Source organism: Gracilinanus agilis, chromosome 2, assembly GCF_016433145.1.
Source record: "Gracilinanus agilis isolate LMUSP501 chromosome 2, AgileGrace, whole genome shotgun sequence".
NCBI classification, from domain to species: Eukaryota; Metazoa; Chordata; class Mammalia; order Didelphimorphia; family Didelphidae; genus Gracilinanus; species Gracilinanus agilis.
Window position 1 is genome coordinate 314,491,231 of NC_058131.1, and position 14,434 is coordinate 314,505,664.

General features: G+C 40.0%; 1 protein-coding gene across 5 annotated transcripts in view; it reads right to left on the bottom strand.

The window, feature by feature from the left end:
• RALGPS1 (Ral GEF with PH domain and SH3 binding motif 1) overlaps nucleotides 1–14,434 on the bottom strand; it is a 549,948-nt gene that overhangs the window by 17,213 nt on the left and 518,301 nt on the right. For 2 of the 5 annotated variants that reach the window (XM_044664218.1, XM_044664219.1), the window contains exons 13-15: nucleotides 11,799–11,850; nucleotides 2,331–2,411; nucleotides 855–960 (exon numbers count right to left, since the gene is read on the bottom strand). In XM_044664218.1, the coding sequence (XP_044520153.1) occupies nucleotides 855–960; nucleotides 2,331–2,411; nucleotides 11,799–11,850 (239 nt within the window). The remainder of the gene's footprint in view (nucleotides 1–854; nucleotides 961–2,330; nucleotides 2,412–11,798; nucleotides 11,851–14,434) is intronic. The other 3 variants (XM_044664221.1, XM_044664222.1, XM_044664220.1) reach the window with 2 other exon arrangements.

The window sequence follows — 14,434 nt, forward strand, 5'->3', positions numbered from 1 at the left end:
CTTTCTTTCTTTCTTTCTTTCTTTCTTTCTTTCTTTCTTTCTTTCTTTCTTTCTTTCTTTCTTCCTTTCTTTCTTTCTTTCTCCCTTACCTTCTGTCTTAGAATCAATGCTAAATATAGGCTCCAAGGCAGAAGAATGGTAAGGGCGAGGCAACTGGGATTAAGTGACTTGCCTACATTCACATAGGTAGAAAGTATATGAGGTCACATTTGAACCCATGACCTCTCTATGCTTGGTTCTCTATCTACCGAGCCACCTAGCTACCCCTTCTGACACCTTCTTGATTCATCTTCCACATGTGTCTGGGATGTAGGACCCTCATGTTGGTAATCCTTCTGGACCACCATATATAAACTCAGTCTAGAATCAGGACTGAGTTTAGAAGGGATTTTTTTTTAACTGTCCTGCATGGCTAGTTGCTACTCTCCTTATGAAAGCAAAGGAAGTGTCTGGTGTTGAGATCATTTACTACATGCCTGGGAATGATCCTCTTTAGGAATGGTATTGCCAAATTGGTTAAATAAACATTTATTATGCACCCACCACATAAGGTACTTGATGTGGTTAAAAAAAATGAAATAATTTCTGCTTTCAAAGAACTTGTAAGAGACCAGATATCCACCAGTCTACCTTTTGTTGTTATTATCCAGTCATTTCTAACTCTCTGAGGCCCCCATTAAGGGTTTTCTCAGTAAAAAATACTGGAATTGTTCATTGTTCTCTTCTCCAGCTCATTTTACACATGTGGAAACTGAGGCAAACAGGTGTGGGAATATGAGCCTGAGGCTGTGAGAGTTAGAAGTGCTTGGTATTTTAGTGGCTGACATTTGTTCTCATATTAGGTCTGTACTTACTGCAGGCTTTCGTCCTTCCTTGAGTAATGTTTTCCTTCTCAAAGGTCCCTCCATGGTAATGACCCCTGCTGAGTTCCCCAGTGCACAGCTGCATGGTCCTGTGGGACTGATGAGAGGAAATAATCATCAAGATTTCTTCTCAGAGAGGATGAGACCGTCCAGCCTTGTAGGAACTTCTGAACATCTCCCAGAAGTCCTCCTAGTCTAGTAGATAGGGGGAGCCACTATCCTAGACTCACTTTTACTATATGAATGTCTTAAGTATTTACATAATTTTTACATAATTCCATTTGTGCGTTGGTAGCCAGTGGTACCCAACAATGGGGCTTGGTTAATAATAACAAAAATAATAGCTAGCATTTATAGAGTGCTTTAAGGTTTTGCAGAGCACTTTATATATTTTATCTCACTGAATCCTCACGATGACCCTGGGAGGTAGGTGCTATTTGTTCATGGAACACTTCAACCCATGCAGGAACTTCTTTGGGTTCTTTGTAACTCTGAAGCAATGGAGCAGAAACTCCTAGAAGAAGCTCTTTGGCTAATCTTCATGAGATTTCCAGATCTAAGCAATGAACTGCCTTATTAGAATTTCCTGACCATGCTCTCTGCAGCTCATAGTGCCCCAGGACAGTGATGTGACCACAGGGATGGTGAGAATGTGGCCTCTTGAGTTACTCTCAGGCCTCCCACCTCCTGCAAACTTTTATATCTCCCCCATCCCAAAAGTCAGGGCACCTCTCTAGTCTGCTTTGGGAGCTTTCTCGGATGGTTACTATTGGATCCTTCTTAGGGAACCAGCCTGTAAAGAACAGAGGCTCAGTTCACATGGAAAGGCCAGAGCTTGAGGCAGTGCATAAGTAAAAAAACAAGGAAAATTAGAACAAAGAGAGGAAGGGCATATTGCAGACATCCAGGACTTCAGGACTGGTTAGCAATGTTTTCCCCATCAACTACTTCATCTGTTTTCAGGATCCATCATGATGGCCTTGCAATCTTACATCATTTTCGACCAACCACTTAGGTCTATTGCATCATAAGACTTTAGAGGTACAGGGAACCTTAGGGATCATCTAGTCAAACTCCTTTATTTTATAGAAGAGGAAACTAAGATCAAAGAGGTTCGTTGCTTTGTCCACTATCACTCAGACAGTAGTTAGGATCCCAACCCAGATCTTTGGTTTCCAAATCTAGAGCTCTTTTACTATAAAATTCTCATCTGTATCTTTCACTAAGATGATGCTGACCAAAGAGGCCTTGTAGTACTGGGATTTAAGCAAACAGACCTTTGACCTGAGGAGCCACATGACCCTCACTGTTTCTCCTGTACCGTAGATAACTTTCAGGTACACAGACCAGCACTAGTGTTCATCATAACTACGAAATCAAGGGAGCCCTCAAGAAAGTGACTAACCCATAAGGTACTGGGAAAATAAATGGCCAGATGAAGACTCTCCCATCTCTTGCATCTTTTACCTGTAGACACAGCTCCGGGTCCTGGGAGAGTTCCGAACTGGAACCCTCCAATTGGGTCCCAAGGTAGCATAGAGTCGACCCCTGTTGACAAATGGAAATGGATTTTGTTTTAATATCATACTAAAAAGATTCCAGGTATCTACGTCAGGAGGAAAGACCCTGTACTGAGTCCATCAGAAAGTCATTGGCACTCCCCCTTTTCCACTTTGGGGCTTTGTTAAGTAACCAACAAACCCGGGGAAGCTGGTTTCCCACTTACGGCCCTAGAAGCAGCAAGTTTATTTATTCTAACTTTTTATTTATAACTTCTGTTTTCACATTACCTTTTCTAACCTTTCCCCACCTCCTCATTCAGATAACCATTATTTATAAGAAAAAGATGGAAAAAATAGTTAACCAAAACTAACCAACATACCAATCATATTGGGTGTTCCATATCTACAGTCCCCCACTACATATAAGGGAGGGAGGTACTTTCTCATATCTTTTCTTTGAAGCAATTTCATTTAAAAGATACATTTAAAAATTTATCCATAGATATTACCTGAATTAGGGCTTATAATAATAACTGATATTCATGTAGGGATTTAAGGTTTGCAAAGTCAAAGTTTGCAAATTTTTATTTATTATCACATTTCATCCCAATAGCCTTGTGAGGTACACACAACAGATATTGTTCTCCTTTTACAGATTGAAGAAACTGAGGCTCAGAGAGGCTAAGTTGATTGTGCAGGGTCACACAGAAATATTCTGGTAAATGTTTAATGACCAACTCTACAGGCAAAAATGTACATATGACACCTTAGATTGTGAGTTTCAGGAGGGCAAGGGCTATCTTTTGTCTCTCTGTATTCCCAGTGCTTAGCACAGTGCCTAGCACATAGTAGGTTTTTAATAAACGTTTATTGGATTGAACTGTAGCTTAATCTGCAGTATGAACTTTTTTTCCATCACTTTCTTAAACCAAGTCCTGATTTATAGTATTTGCTGATTTCTGAGGTGTAAATGTTTAGACAGAAAATTTAACAGTTCATTCTTGGAAGTCAGTATGAGATGACTCCTGCACACCTGTCACTAGTAAGTGTTAGAAGCCAGATTCAAGCATAGTCTCTCTTGACTCCAAAACCAGCACCCCGTCCATTACTGCAGAGACATTGGACAAGCAGTCCCATATATTGGGGTCAATAAACTGCTTGACCATTTGGGGATATTTCTAGATCTCAATCTGGGATATGGTTAATTCTGTCACTTTCAGCTTCATAGAACATCAGAGCTGGAAGAAAGCACAGAGTTGATCACCCCCCTTCCCCCCGCCATTTTTACAGAGGAGGACACTGAATCTTGTCCACAGTGCTAACACAAAGAGTTCCTTCCATCATTTTACATATAATAATTCCCCTCATATAACTGTATCTCTTATTGTTCATCATGGAAACCTTTCAGTCTCTCTCAGACATCAGCACTTCTATCTCAGATGAGAAAATCAGAAGTAATTTGCCCAAGTTTACCTGTGTGTCCTAGTAGCTTATGTCAGGGAAAACAGGTAATGTTCACATTTCTATGGCATATCATTTAAAAAGATTTTCCTTACAATAACCCTATGAAGCCGAGAGGGCAAGTATCATCATCCTCATTTTTCATACAAGGAAACTGAGGCTCCAAGAGAGAAATTGGCTTGCTCATGGTCACTCACCTAGGAAGTCAAAGAGCCAGAACTTGAAACCTAATATCCTGGATCTAGGTCCAGGTTCTTTTCATTGATCTTCAAAATAATCCTGTCAGGTAGGCAGCATATTGTGTACATATTATAGATAAGAAAACAGAGGCTCAGAGACTTTGTGACTTATCCAAAGTCACACAGCTAGTCAATTTTTTTTTTTTACCAGATTTGAACGGACTCAGGACTCCAGGTCTAGATGCCTTTTCCACTGCACTATGCTAATCCTGGATAAAATGTCTTCCTTTAAGGGAATTCCCTTCCCTTCTTCCCCTTTTTAGTTTCCCCCCTCCTTTTCCTTTCACTTTCCTTCCTTTTCCACCTCTTCTCCTCTTCCTCCATTTTCCTTCCCTCTTCCTGGCTCTTTTCTCTCCTCTTTTACCAAAAAGCAAAACAAAACCAAATAAAACAAATAATTAACATCTCCTACATGTGGTACAGAACATAGTGTTCTGTGTTAAGGGAAATAAATTTGAGATGATAACTGTTTCTGACCTGAAGGAGCCCTCAGTCAAGTAGGGAGTTCAGACACCAACACAGATCACGGTTATATATCAAATGGATGACAAATCAAGTGCATTAGAGAATTATAAAACAAAGACAGAAGTGCTATGTTAAGGGGAAGAGAAGGACTCTTGGTGAAGGAGGAGGCTATAAATCAGGGAAAATCTCCTAGAAGATATGACATTTGCCTTGGGATGGATAGGAATTCATAGTTCAGTGGAAGGCATTCCAGACATAAGGAATAGTTTAAGAAAATGTATGGGGGAAGGAGCTCAAGTTAATGTCATGGGGACAGAGAGACCAAGGGAGAGGGAAAGATAAAGAGTATTTCAGCTTGGCTGGAGTCCAGAATATGTAGAAAGGACCACTTTGAGATAGGACTGAAAAGGAAGGATGACATTGGGTTATGAAGAACCTCAAATACCAGGAAGAGGGATTTTCACTTTATGTGGTGGGTAATAAAGAGCTCCTGGGTGGCACAATGGGCAAAGTGCCAGACCTGGTATTAGGAAGACACATCTTCCTGTGCTCAAATTTAGCCTCAGCCACTTACTAGCTGTGTGACCTTGGGCAAATCACTTAATCCTGTTTGCTTCAGTTTCCTCATCTATAAAATGAACTTGGAGAGGGAAATGACAAACTGCTCCAGGATCTTTGCCAAGAAAACTCCAAATGGGGTCATGAAGAGTCAGACCTGACCGGAACAATTGAACAGAAGAAGAGGAAGGACATAACCATATCTATATGGGGGAAAGATTATTCTTCTAGCATCATCAAGGCTAGATTAGAAGTGAGAGGGAGTCAAGGCAGAAAGGCCTGGAATACAATTATGGCACTAATCTAGAAAAGGTAGAATCAGTGGTGTTTGCAGTGGGAAGAGAGAGGAAGGGCTGGATTGATGTTTTAGGGATGTTTCAACAGAACTAGGTGGCTGGTTGAATATGAGATGTAAGGAAATGATTCAAGGATAATCTCAAGGTTACAAAGGTAAGGAATGGTCATAAACATGGGCTGAATGAAGGCACAATGGACAGAAACAAAGAAGATGGAAGAATGAGCAGATTTGGGAGAGAAGATAAAGAGCTTGGATTTTTCGACATATTGACTTTATGGTTGGTGGAGGGACACCTTAGTGGAGCTGTCTTGTAGGCAGAAATGGAAATACAGATTTGAGAATCATTTCCAAAGAAGTTGTAGTTGAAGCCATGAATGAGATTACTAATCAAGAGGACATAGAGAAGATTAAGGGCAAACTGTTAAGAATGTCCATATTAAGGCATTAGGAAGAGCTTGAGAAGGCAATGAAACAGGGAAAGGATCAGTCATGTAGGAGAACCAGGAATGTGAAGTCTCTGAGTCCAAGGGCAAAGAACGTATGTAGCAGAATGGGGTGACCAATAGTATAAAAAGCTACAGAGAGGTCAATAACTAATATTTATATAGCATTTAAAAATATCCTTACCTTCCATCTTAAAAATCAATACTGTGTGTTGGTTACAAGGCAAAAGAGCAGTATGGGCTAGGCCATGGGGGTTTAGTTACTTGCCCAGTCACACAACTAAAAAGTATCTGATACCAGATTTGAACCCAGAACCTTGAATCTCCAGGCCTGGCTCTCTGTCCACTGAACCACCTAGTGGCCACATTATATAGCATTACAAGGTTTGCAAAGTGCTTCACAAATATCTCATTTGATCCTCACAACTCTCCGAAATAGGTGTTATTTTCACCATTTTACAGTTGAGGCTGAGAGAAGTTAAATGACTTATCTAAGGTCACAAAGTTAGTATGTATCTGAAGCTGGATTTAAACTTGTCTTCCTGACCCCAAGTCCAGTGCTCTCTCCATTGTCTCACTTAAGAGTATAAGAACTTAAAAGTGGTCATTCCATTTGGAAGTTGTTTGGGAGAGCAGTTTGAATAACAGAGGAGGCTAAAGCTGGACTGCAAGGGATTGAGGAGAAAGTAGGTAGTGGGGAAGTAAAGACATTGTTAGAGATACCCACACTGTCCTCCTTGAAGTTTAGCAATGGAGGAAAGAGATGGAATGTTTAGATGGATAGGGGAGAATCATATAATCTAAGAATTTAGAGTGGGAAGGACCCCAATGCCATCTAGTTCACCCATAAATACCCACTAAAAAGTAACCAGCATCTCGGATACAGGAGAGTCAAACTCAGGTGATATGGCTGACAACACCATTCTTCCTGTTTCTTAATGGTGTCTTTAATTTACTTTCTTGTAAACAGAAATATATACACATTAAAACCAAGACACCAACCTACCCAGACAGTGATCTTTCAGGCTCTGCTGGAAGACCTCACAGGAGGGGAAACCCGCCATCAACTCCCAAGGTGGATCATTTCCTCTTTAAAGACCTCTAATTATTAGGGCAGTTTCTCCTCAAATCAAACATAAATTTGCCTCTTGGTAACTCCCACCCATTGCTCTGGGCTGAGCCCTCTGGAAACAAATAGAACAAGTCTAATTTCTTTTCAGTCCTTCAGATACTAAATATACTTACCATGTTCCCTTCCTACTGCTTACTACCCTGCCTCCCCCCAGTGTTCTCTTCTCCAGGTTAAACATCCTTAGTTTCTTTTCTGATCTTTGTATGACATGGAGCTAAGGATTCTCACCGTTTAGGTGATCCTTCCCCAGAATATCTTCTCTAGCTTGTCAATGTCCCTCTTAAACTGTGGTGTCCAGAACTGAACACAGTACTTCAGAGAGTGTGTTCAGAGCAGAATAAAGAGGGGAATATCACATCCTTATGACTAGATGCTATACCTCTCAATGCAAACCAGGATGACATTAACTTTTTTAACTGCCACATTGCACTGATGTGCAATGTTGGATCTGTAGTCCTTTAAAATTGCCTGCCTTTTTCAGACAAACTTCTATGTAACTATGTCTCCCCATCCTATACCTGTAGAGTTTATTTGAAAAATTTTTAATCATCTATTATCCCTCTTCCACTGCTCTCTAAATAAATAATTTTAAAAACCCTGAAAAATAAAACCCTCATAATAAACATGAGTAGTTGAAATAGATTTAACATATTCAAAAACGCATGTGATATTTTCATTTAAGTCCATCACCCCTAAACAGGAAGTGGGTGGATTTTATCTTCATTCTTTTGTTTATCATATTAGTGATGAGAGTTTTAAAGTCTTTCAAAGTCATTTTTCTCTATAATATTGTCATGGTATAAATAGTTCTCCTAGTTTTACTCACTTCATGCTGCATCAGTTCATAGAAAAATTTCCAGTTTCCTCTGAAACCATCCACTTTGTGATTTCGTATAGTACAATAATGCCCCATTATATTCATATACCATGTTTAGCCATTCCCGCTAGTACCCTCTAACTTGTAGTGTGGTGCTACGACGAAGAGAGCTGCTATAAATTTTTTTTATTCATATCAATTTTTTTTCCACTTTCTTATAGAATAAGCCTAGTATTAGTATAGCTAGAGCATAAGGTATAGAAAGTTTAATACTTCTTGGTTATGGTTCCAAATTGCTTTCCAGACTAATTAGACCAATTCAAAGTTTTACTAACAGTGCATTAGTTTCTTTTTTCTTATATTCCCTCCATCATTTTTAATTTTTCTCTTTTGTTATCTTTGTGAATCTGAAGAATATAAAATAGAACCTCAAAGATGCTTAAATATGTATTTCTCTAGATTTGGAGCCCCACTCCACCCTGCCCCAGATAGCTTTACATAGGTTGGATTATTTCATTTGAAAACTTTCTCTTTGAATCCTTTGATCATTTCTCTACTGGGGAATGGCTCTTAATCTTATAATTTATATCAATTCCTTGTATATTTTGATATGAGATGTTTATCAGAGAAACTTGATGTCAAGCTGTTTTTTTGAAGCAAGTGTAAGACTGGATATTTAATCTATTTCCTTTTCCTTTTTTTTAGCTGAATGCTCTTGACAGTCAATGTGGTTGAAATCATGACTGTCATTTAGTTTGCTAGCTATCCCATTCAGATGTATATCGTCTAAAAATTTATGAGTATGCTATCTTTTTATTTCTCATCTCTGTGTCTTCTAATTAGGATATCCACCATTTCTAGAATTTTCTTCTTTCTCACCCTCATCTCTCAAAATCTCAGAAAACCAAGAGGGTCAAATATTACCTTCTACATGGTCCTACTGGCTATTAATGCTTATTTATCATCTTGAATCTATTATATCAATATATATGTATGTATATATCTAAATAAATATGTTTATTACATATATACACATATCTAGTACATAGCACCATGTTTCCTCCCCCAATAGAATTTAAAGTCCTTGAGGTAAAAGGAAATCCTGGGCATTTTGCAATGCTCAGAAATACAGTAGTATGTGCTTAATAAATGTTTATTGATAGATTGGTTTTCCATTTTATTCAAGTTATTGATAAACAGGACCAACTCTCAGGTCACTATTGTACTTTCCTGGAGTATTCCTGGCAAGTTGACATTAAATCATTAAACCTGCACCTTCTAAGAATCTAGTCCACCAATCACTTCTGAAACTATATACTGTACTGTTGTTTAGTCCACATCTCCTCATCTTTCTCACAAAAATAGTATAGGATACTTTTTTCCAAATGCTTTGCAAATCTAGGTAGACTATATTTACAGCATTCCCTGATCTATCATTTTTATAACTCCTTAAAAAAAAAGGGTACAAAATAAGTCTAGCCTGACTCATTCTTGGTAAAGTCATGCCAGATTTTGGTAATCATTATTTCCTTTTTTAGGTGTTTACTAACCATTTCTTTAATGAGACATTCTAAAAAATTTCCCAGCAATCAAAGTCAAGTTCATTAGCTTTTAGTTAGCATCTCCCAATTTTACAGAAAATTTGGGATGATTTTTCAAAAAGACTCATAGAAAGGATTTATTAGAATTTGGGCAATGGAAACACAATTGCAGACAAATGGAAAGGAATCAGTGACAAAGGAGAAGTTTAAGATGATTGAGAAAGAGGGGATGACTGATGGACTGAGATCTTAAAGGAGATGGGAGAGAATGGGATGGAGGTTGCTGGTAGAGAGATTAATTTTGGTCAGTAGTCAGGGAAGATTCTACTTCTGAGCTTAGAGGGATTGAGGGAAAGAATTGATGATGGCTTGAGGAATGATAGAGAGGAGTTGAGGGGTTTCATGGCACATGGCTTCCACCTTCTCAGTGAAGTAGAAGATGAGTCATTTGATGTATGGGTGTGTGAGGGCAAATCAAGGCAAAAAGTGGCATGTACAAAGTGCTATGCAGAGGACAGCAAGAGGAACATTGATTGGGTCCAGCCTGATCCTAACATTATCTCCATTTGTCTGTTTCTTAAATTTATTCTGTTAAAAATTTCTTTGCTGGTTTTTGTGCTATTTCTCATAACTGTGATTAGCCTCACTTGTGGTCAATCCTGTCCTTTTGCTGCTAGATGTCCCTTTATTTCTGGTGTGGGGGAAAAATGGGAGCCATATAGGACAGAGGTGCTTTTCCTAATGCAGGGCTGGGAGCTCAACCCCAAGTTCATTGTTTGAAAAATTTGCCCTCTAAATGGGGGCATAAGCATGAATCATTTCCTAATTGCCTTTCTACGTGCAGGATCATGATGAATTTGGGCATAAGTCTACCTTATAGATGTAAGTCCTGGGACAAACACATATCACTTGTCATGGGTAAGTTTTCATTGGCAACGTGCCAATTTTCCTGTTTCCACCCACCATGTGTCTTTCCATTATCCTTTGGATTTTCATTTGGATTCATTGGCACTTCATGATTTGAAGCCATGCACCAGCATCTGGAAAATGCTGCTCATGTACTAATGGTGTTAGAGTTGTGCTTATCTCGCTTGTCAACTCTTTTGATAGCCAAACCCTGTCTCTTCAATTTCTACCCATTGTTCTCAGGTTTATCTTCTTAGTCAGACAGAACAAAAAGACTTCCCCATATGACATTCTTTCATAATACTTAAAGACAATTTGTGTGTTTCCCAACTCTCTCCATTAAGTCTTCTTTCCTCCATGTGAAACATTCTTAGTTCCTTCACCTGATCCTGGTATTGCCGGGAGTCCAGACCTTTAAGCTCTCCTGATTTCCTTGCTCTGATTATTTTCCAAATTGAATAAGATGATAGATTTAGAGCAGTAAGGGACCTTGAAGTTCAGTGAATCTAACCCCATCATTTTACAGATGAAGAAACTGAGGCCCATGAGGTCCTCTGACTTCAGAACCAATATTCTTTCCATTATACAACATGCCCATGGTCATTCCTAAAATGTAAGCGAGGGCCCCTTTCAGAACAAGATATTGCTATGTATTCTGATGAGAGCAAAGGAGAGCGGGACTCTCAGACCTTATGAGTGTAAGTACTCTGCCTCTGTTTTGAGCTGGAGGCAACAAAGGGCACCATAGAGTAAAAACTGATCTTAGGAAAGAGTTTCATTTGCAGAAGCTTCTGTTATTAATGGAACCAGTGCTTAGGCCAAATTCTCCTCCCTCCTGTCTTTGTTACTAGCTGTGAGTTGAAGCTAAGCTACAAAATTTTCAGTGCTTGTCTTGGGAGGCTTCTGTGCATATTTGCTCTATGTAGGAGAAGAAGCAGTAAGAGTGAGGTTGGCAAAATGGGACTGGACTCACCAGATAAGGGCAGGGAGTCTTTGGATTCAAACTCCCTTGGAGTGGTGCTTAATTCCTTCTAGAGTAATCCAAGATACTATGAGATATGCTCCTGTCAACAGATCTGGGGATGCCAACTAAGCCTCGATCCAAAAAGAGATGGAGTTTCTTGTTTTCTTCTCCCCTTCCCTTGAGCAATCTTGGAAAATCTTTCCCTCTATTTTCCCCTCTGTTTACTTCCTAGAAGCCTGGCTTCCAGGGAGTTTACATAGGTAGCAAATGTCAGTGTCAGGATTTGAACCAAAGCCCTTTGCCTTCAGAACCTATTCTCTTTCCACTGTACCAAACATTCCATTTCATTTCTCTGGAACTCTCATCTCTGGTACCAAGTGTTGACCCCTGGGAGAGAGATACAGTCACACAGACAGGCACTTGACTGAGTTTTTGAAGTTCTGCTATTGGTTTTCATTTTGCACCATTTTTCAGTCCCTGAGAACCAGTCCATAGGTGTATTGCATGTACACCCCTTGTTCCATGCTGTTCCTAAGGCAGACCAAGGAGGCAGGAAGGTCCCTGCTGCTGGAGACTGAGGGGTGCTTAGGGTGCTCAACCCACACTCACCTTTCGAGCCCTGAAGACAGCTCTTCGCTAAGCTCTGAGCTTTCACTACTGCCTAGAAAAGGAACATAGGTAAATGAATATTTCACATCACAGCTGGTGATAATGCTCTGGCCCTGGGGATTCTGAAGGGAAGTTCTCCAGGCAGGGTTCTAGACCCAACCTGTCCAACTCTAGAGAAGTGGTTCAGAAGTCACTTACTTTTTTGAGGGGTGAGAATGCTGAATGGTGGTTTTGATTGCTTTTTCTGTAGTTTGTATTTTCTCTTGTGGCTTTTCCCTCAAAATCTCCTTCTGTGCCTATAAGGCAGGTAGAATGATGCCTGGGACATATCTTCTCATTTTCCTCCCTTGGTATTTCCAATGTCTGGGGCACTATATTTGCCCAGAGATCTACCAGTGGTGAATATGAATACAAACTTAATTCCTTCTTCTTGGTATTTATCTTCCCATAAGACTAGGTTATTAATTTGCTGATCTCCACAGCACAGCTTTATACTATTCCCCCAGAGGGCTGAGGGTGAGGGGACCTTTGGGTACTCTGCAGCCAAGGAGGTAAGGCATTCTAGTTACAGGGACACAAAGTAGTAGCTACTAGCAATAATTCTGCTGAGAATACTAACCTTGTTCTTACCTTGAGGTTGCTTATAGGAAACATATAAAAGTAGAGAATATCTCAGATCTCTGGGCATTTATTCAATGAATTAGCCTTTGTATTGTGGTTATAAAAGTGATTTTGTTAGAAAGAGGGGCAGGATAGCAAGAGACTTGGGGTTCTTCATATCAAAGTAGTGAGGCTCAGGGGATTCTGGTTACCCAAGAGAACTTTTCTGTGTGTGTCCCTGGGAAAAGTCTTGGACATTAGACTATGAACGGGACTGTCTGAGGTTATAAGCAAAGGGTTAGAAAATGATGATTTGTGTCAGTAAAATCAGCAACAGCTGTGCCTTTGACAACAATATCTGAGTCTTTCCCTGTTCTTTTAGACAAGCCTTAGAGGTTAGGAGCTTAATAGTTCAGGAGAAGATTGGCAAGGGTAATCAGAGCTGAAATATGGCTGTGTTCTTGAGAATGTGATACTTGCTTGGTTTGGCTTAACCTGGCTGCTGTTGAAGAACTTAGGCTGAGCAGCCACTGAGTGAGACCACTAAGCACAGGCAATAGGCATAGAGAAAACAGCAGAAGGGAGATTAGAGCAAGACCTCTCTATCCTTTCTTGCAGTGGCAAATCTTCTGGGCAGAGGGCACTGTGACACAGTGCCTGACTTGGGGCTTCACTTCAAGTCCTGGGTGCTCCAGACTTCTCAACCCGAAGAACAATCATTTCCTTTTCAGCTAGCTGTCAGGCCTCTGTGATGAGGACCCTCCTCACATTTGGTTGTGCATCTTCTAGGACGTCACTGATGGGGACAAAGTGTAGGAATGACAGGAGGGCTTTTGGACCTGATCCTTAGGGCAGATTGCTAAAGAAGGTGACTCCAGAAAGGATTACAAGACACCCGTATTTGTGCAAAGTTCTTGTCTTCCCTCTCATTCTGTAGGATTTTTGGGGAACCTGGGATCATCTAAAACTTTAAATATGTAACTCTGGGAAAATATTCAAAATAAAAACTTAAAAAAATAAATAAAGTACTTTGGAAACAAAAAAATAAAACTTAGATTAGGGAAAAGGAAAAAAGGGAGAGGTGAAATATAGGAAGAGGAAAAGAAGAGAGGTGGGTGAAGAAAAATGAGAAGGGAGAGAGTGAAGGAAAAGGGATGAGAGAGTGAGAGAGAGAATGAGAAAGGAAGAAAGAGAGAAAGGGAGCGACAGAGAGAAAAAGAAAAAGAGAGAGAGGGAGAGATAGAGAAAGAGAGACATACACTGGGGTTCAGAGGGGCAAAAGGAAAGAGAAAGGAAAAAAGTCAGGGGGAGAGAGAGGAGTACAGGATAGAGATGGGAAGAGAAAGAGGTTCTTACAATGGCTCTTGGAGGCATAGGTTCTTGTTTAGAACCTAAGGAACCAGAACCAGATTAAATGCCATGTGACTCCTGCTGGAGCAGACAGAGTTATGGTGGGGGCAGCCTAGAAGTGACACTGAAGATGATGTGATATTTCCTCTTCACATTGAAAACTACTTAAAAGTCTTCAGAAAAAGAGAAAGAGAAAATGAAGTAGTTAATATATTGCATTTTATAGAGTCTTTTCCTTAAGGGCTCCCTGTTTTTGTTCATTTAATAGCAAGGTTAGGCCTTACTAAACTTAGACACTTCTTTTATGGGAAGTCTTATTTCTCGTTAATTTAGATTCTACTGCACTCTTTAGAACCTCCGGCAATCACCTCATGGACCCTCTCAAAGAATCCTTCAGTTCCAATTGAGGGTCTTCTGTGACAGAGTACCAGTCCTTCCTCCCTGCCTCTCCCACCCCCAGCACTTCCATTCTCTGCTTCTGTATGAAGTTTTGGAGGCAGCCCAAGGCTTAGCTTTGAATATTTTTTTTCAATGATTCCAACTTGGTCATGGTCAATCGGGAGGGACTGTTTCTAATCCTACTCAGAATCCTGAAACCGTGATGGATAACAGAACCCACAGTTAGGGACAGACAAGGGAAAATCATAGCTTCTCAATCCCACTCATCTTCATACTCACTTTGAGTA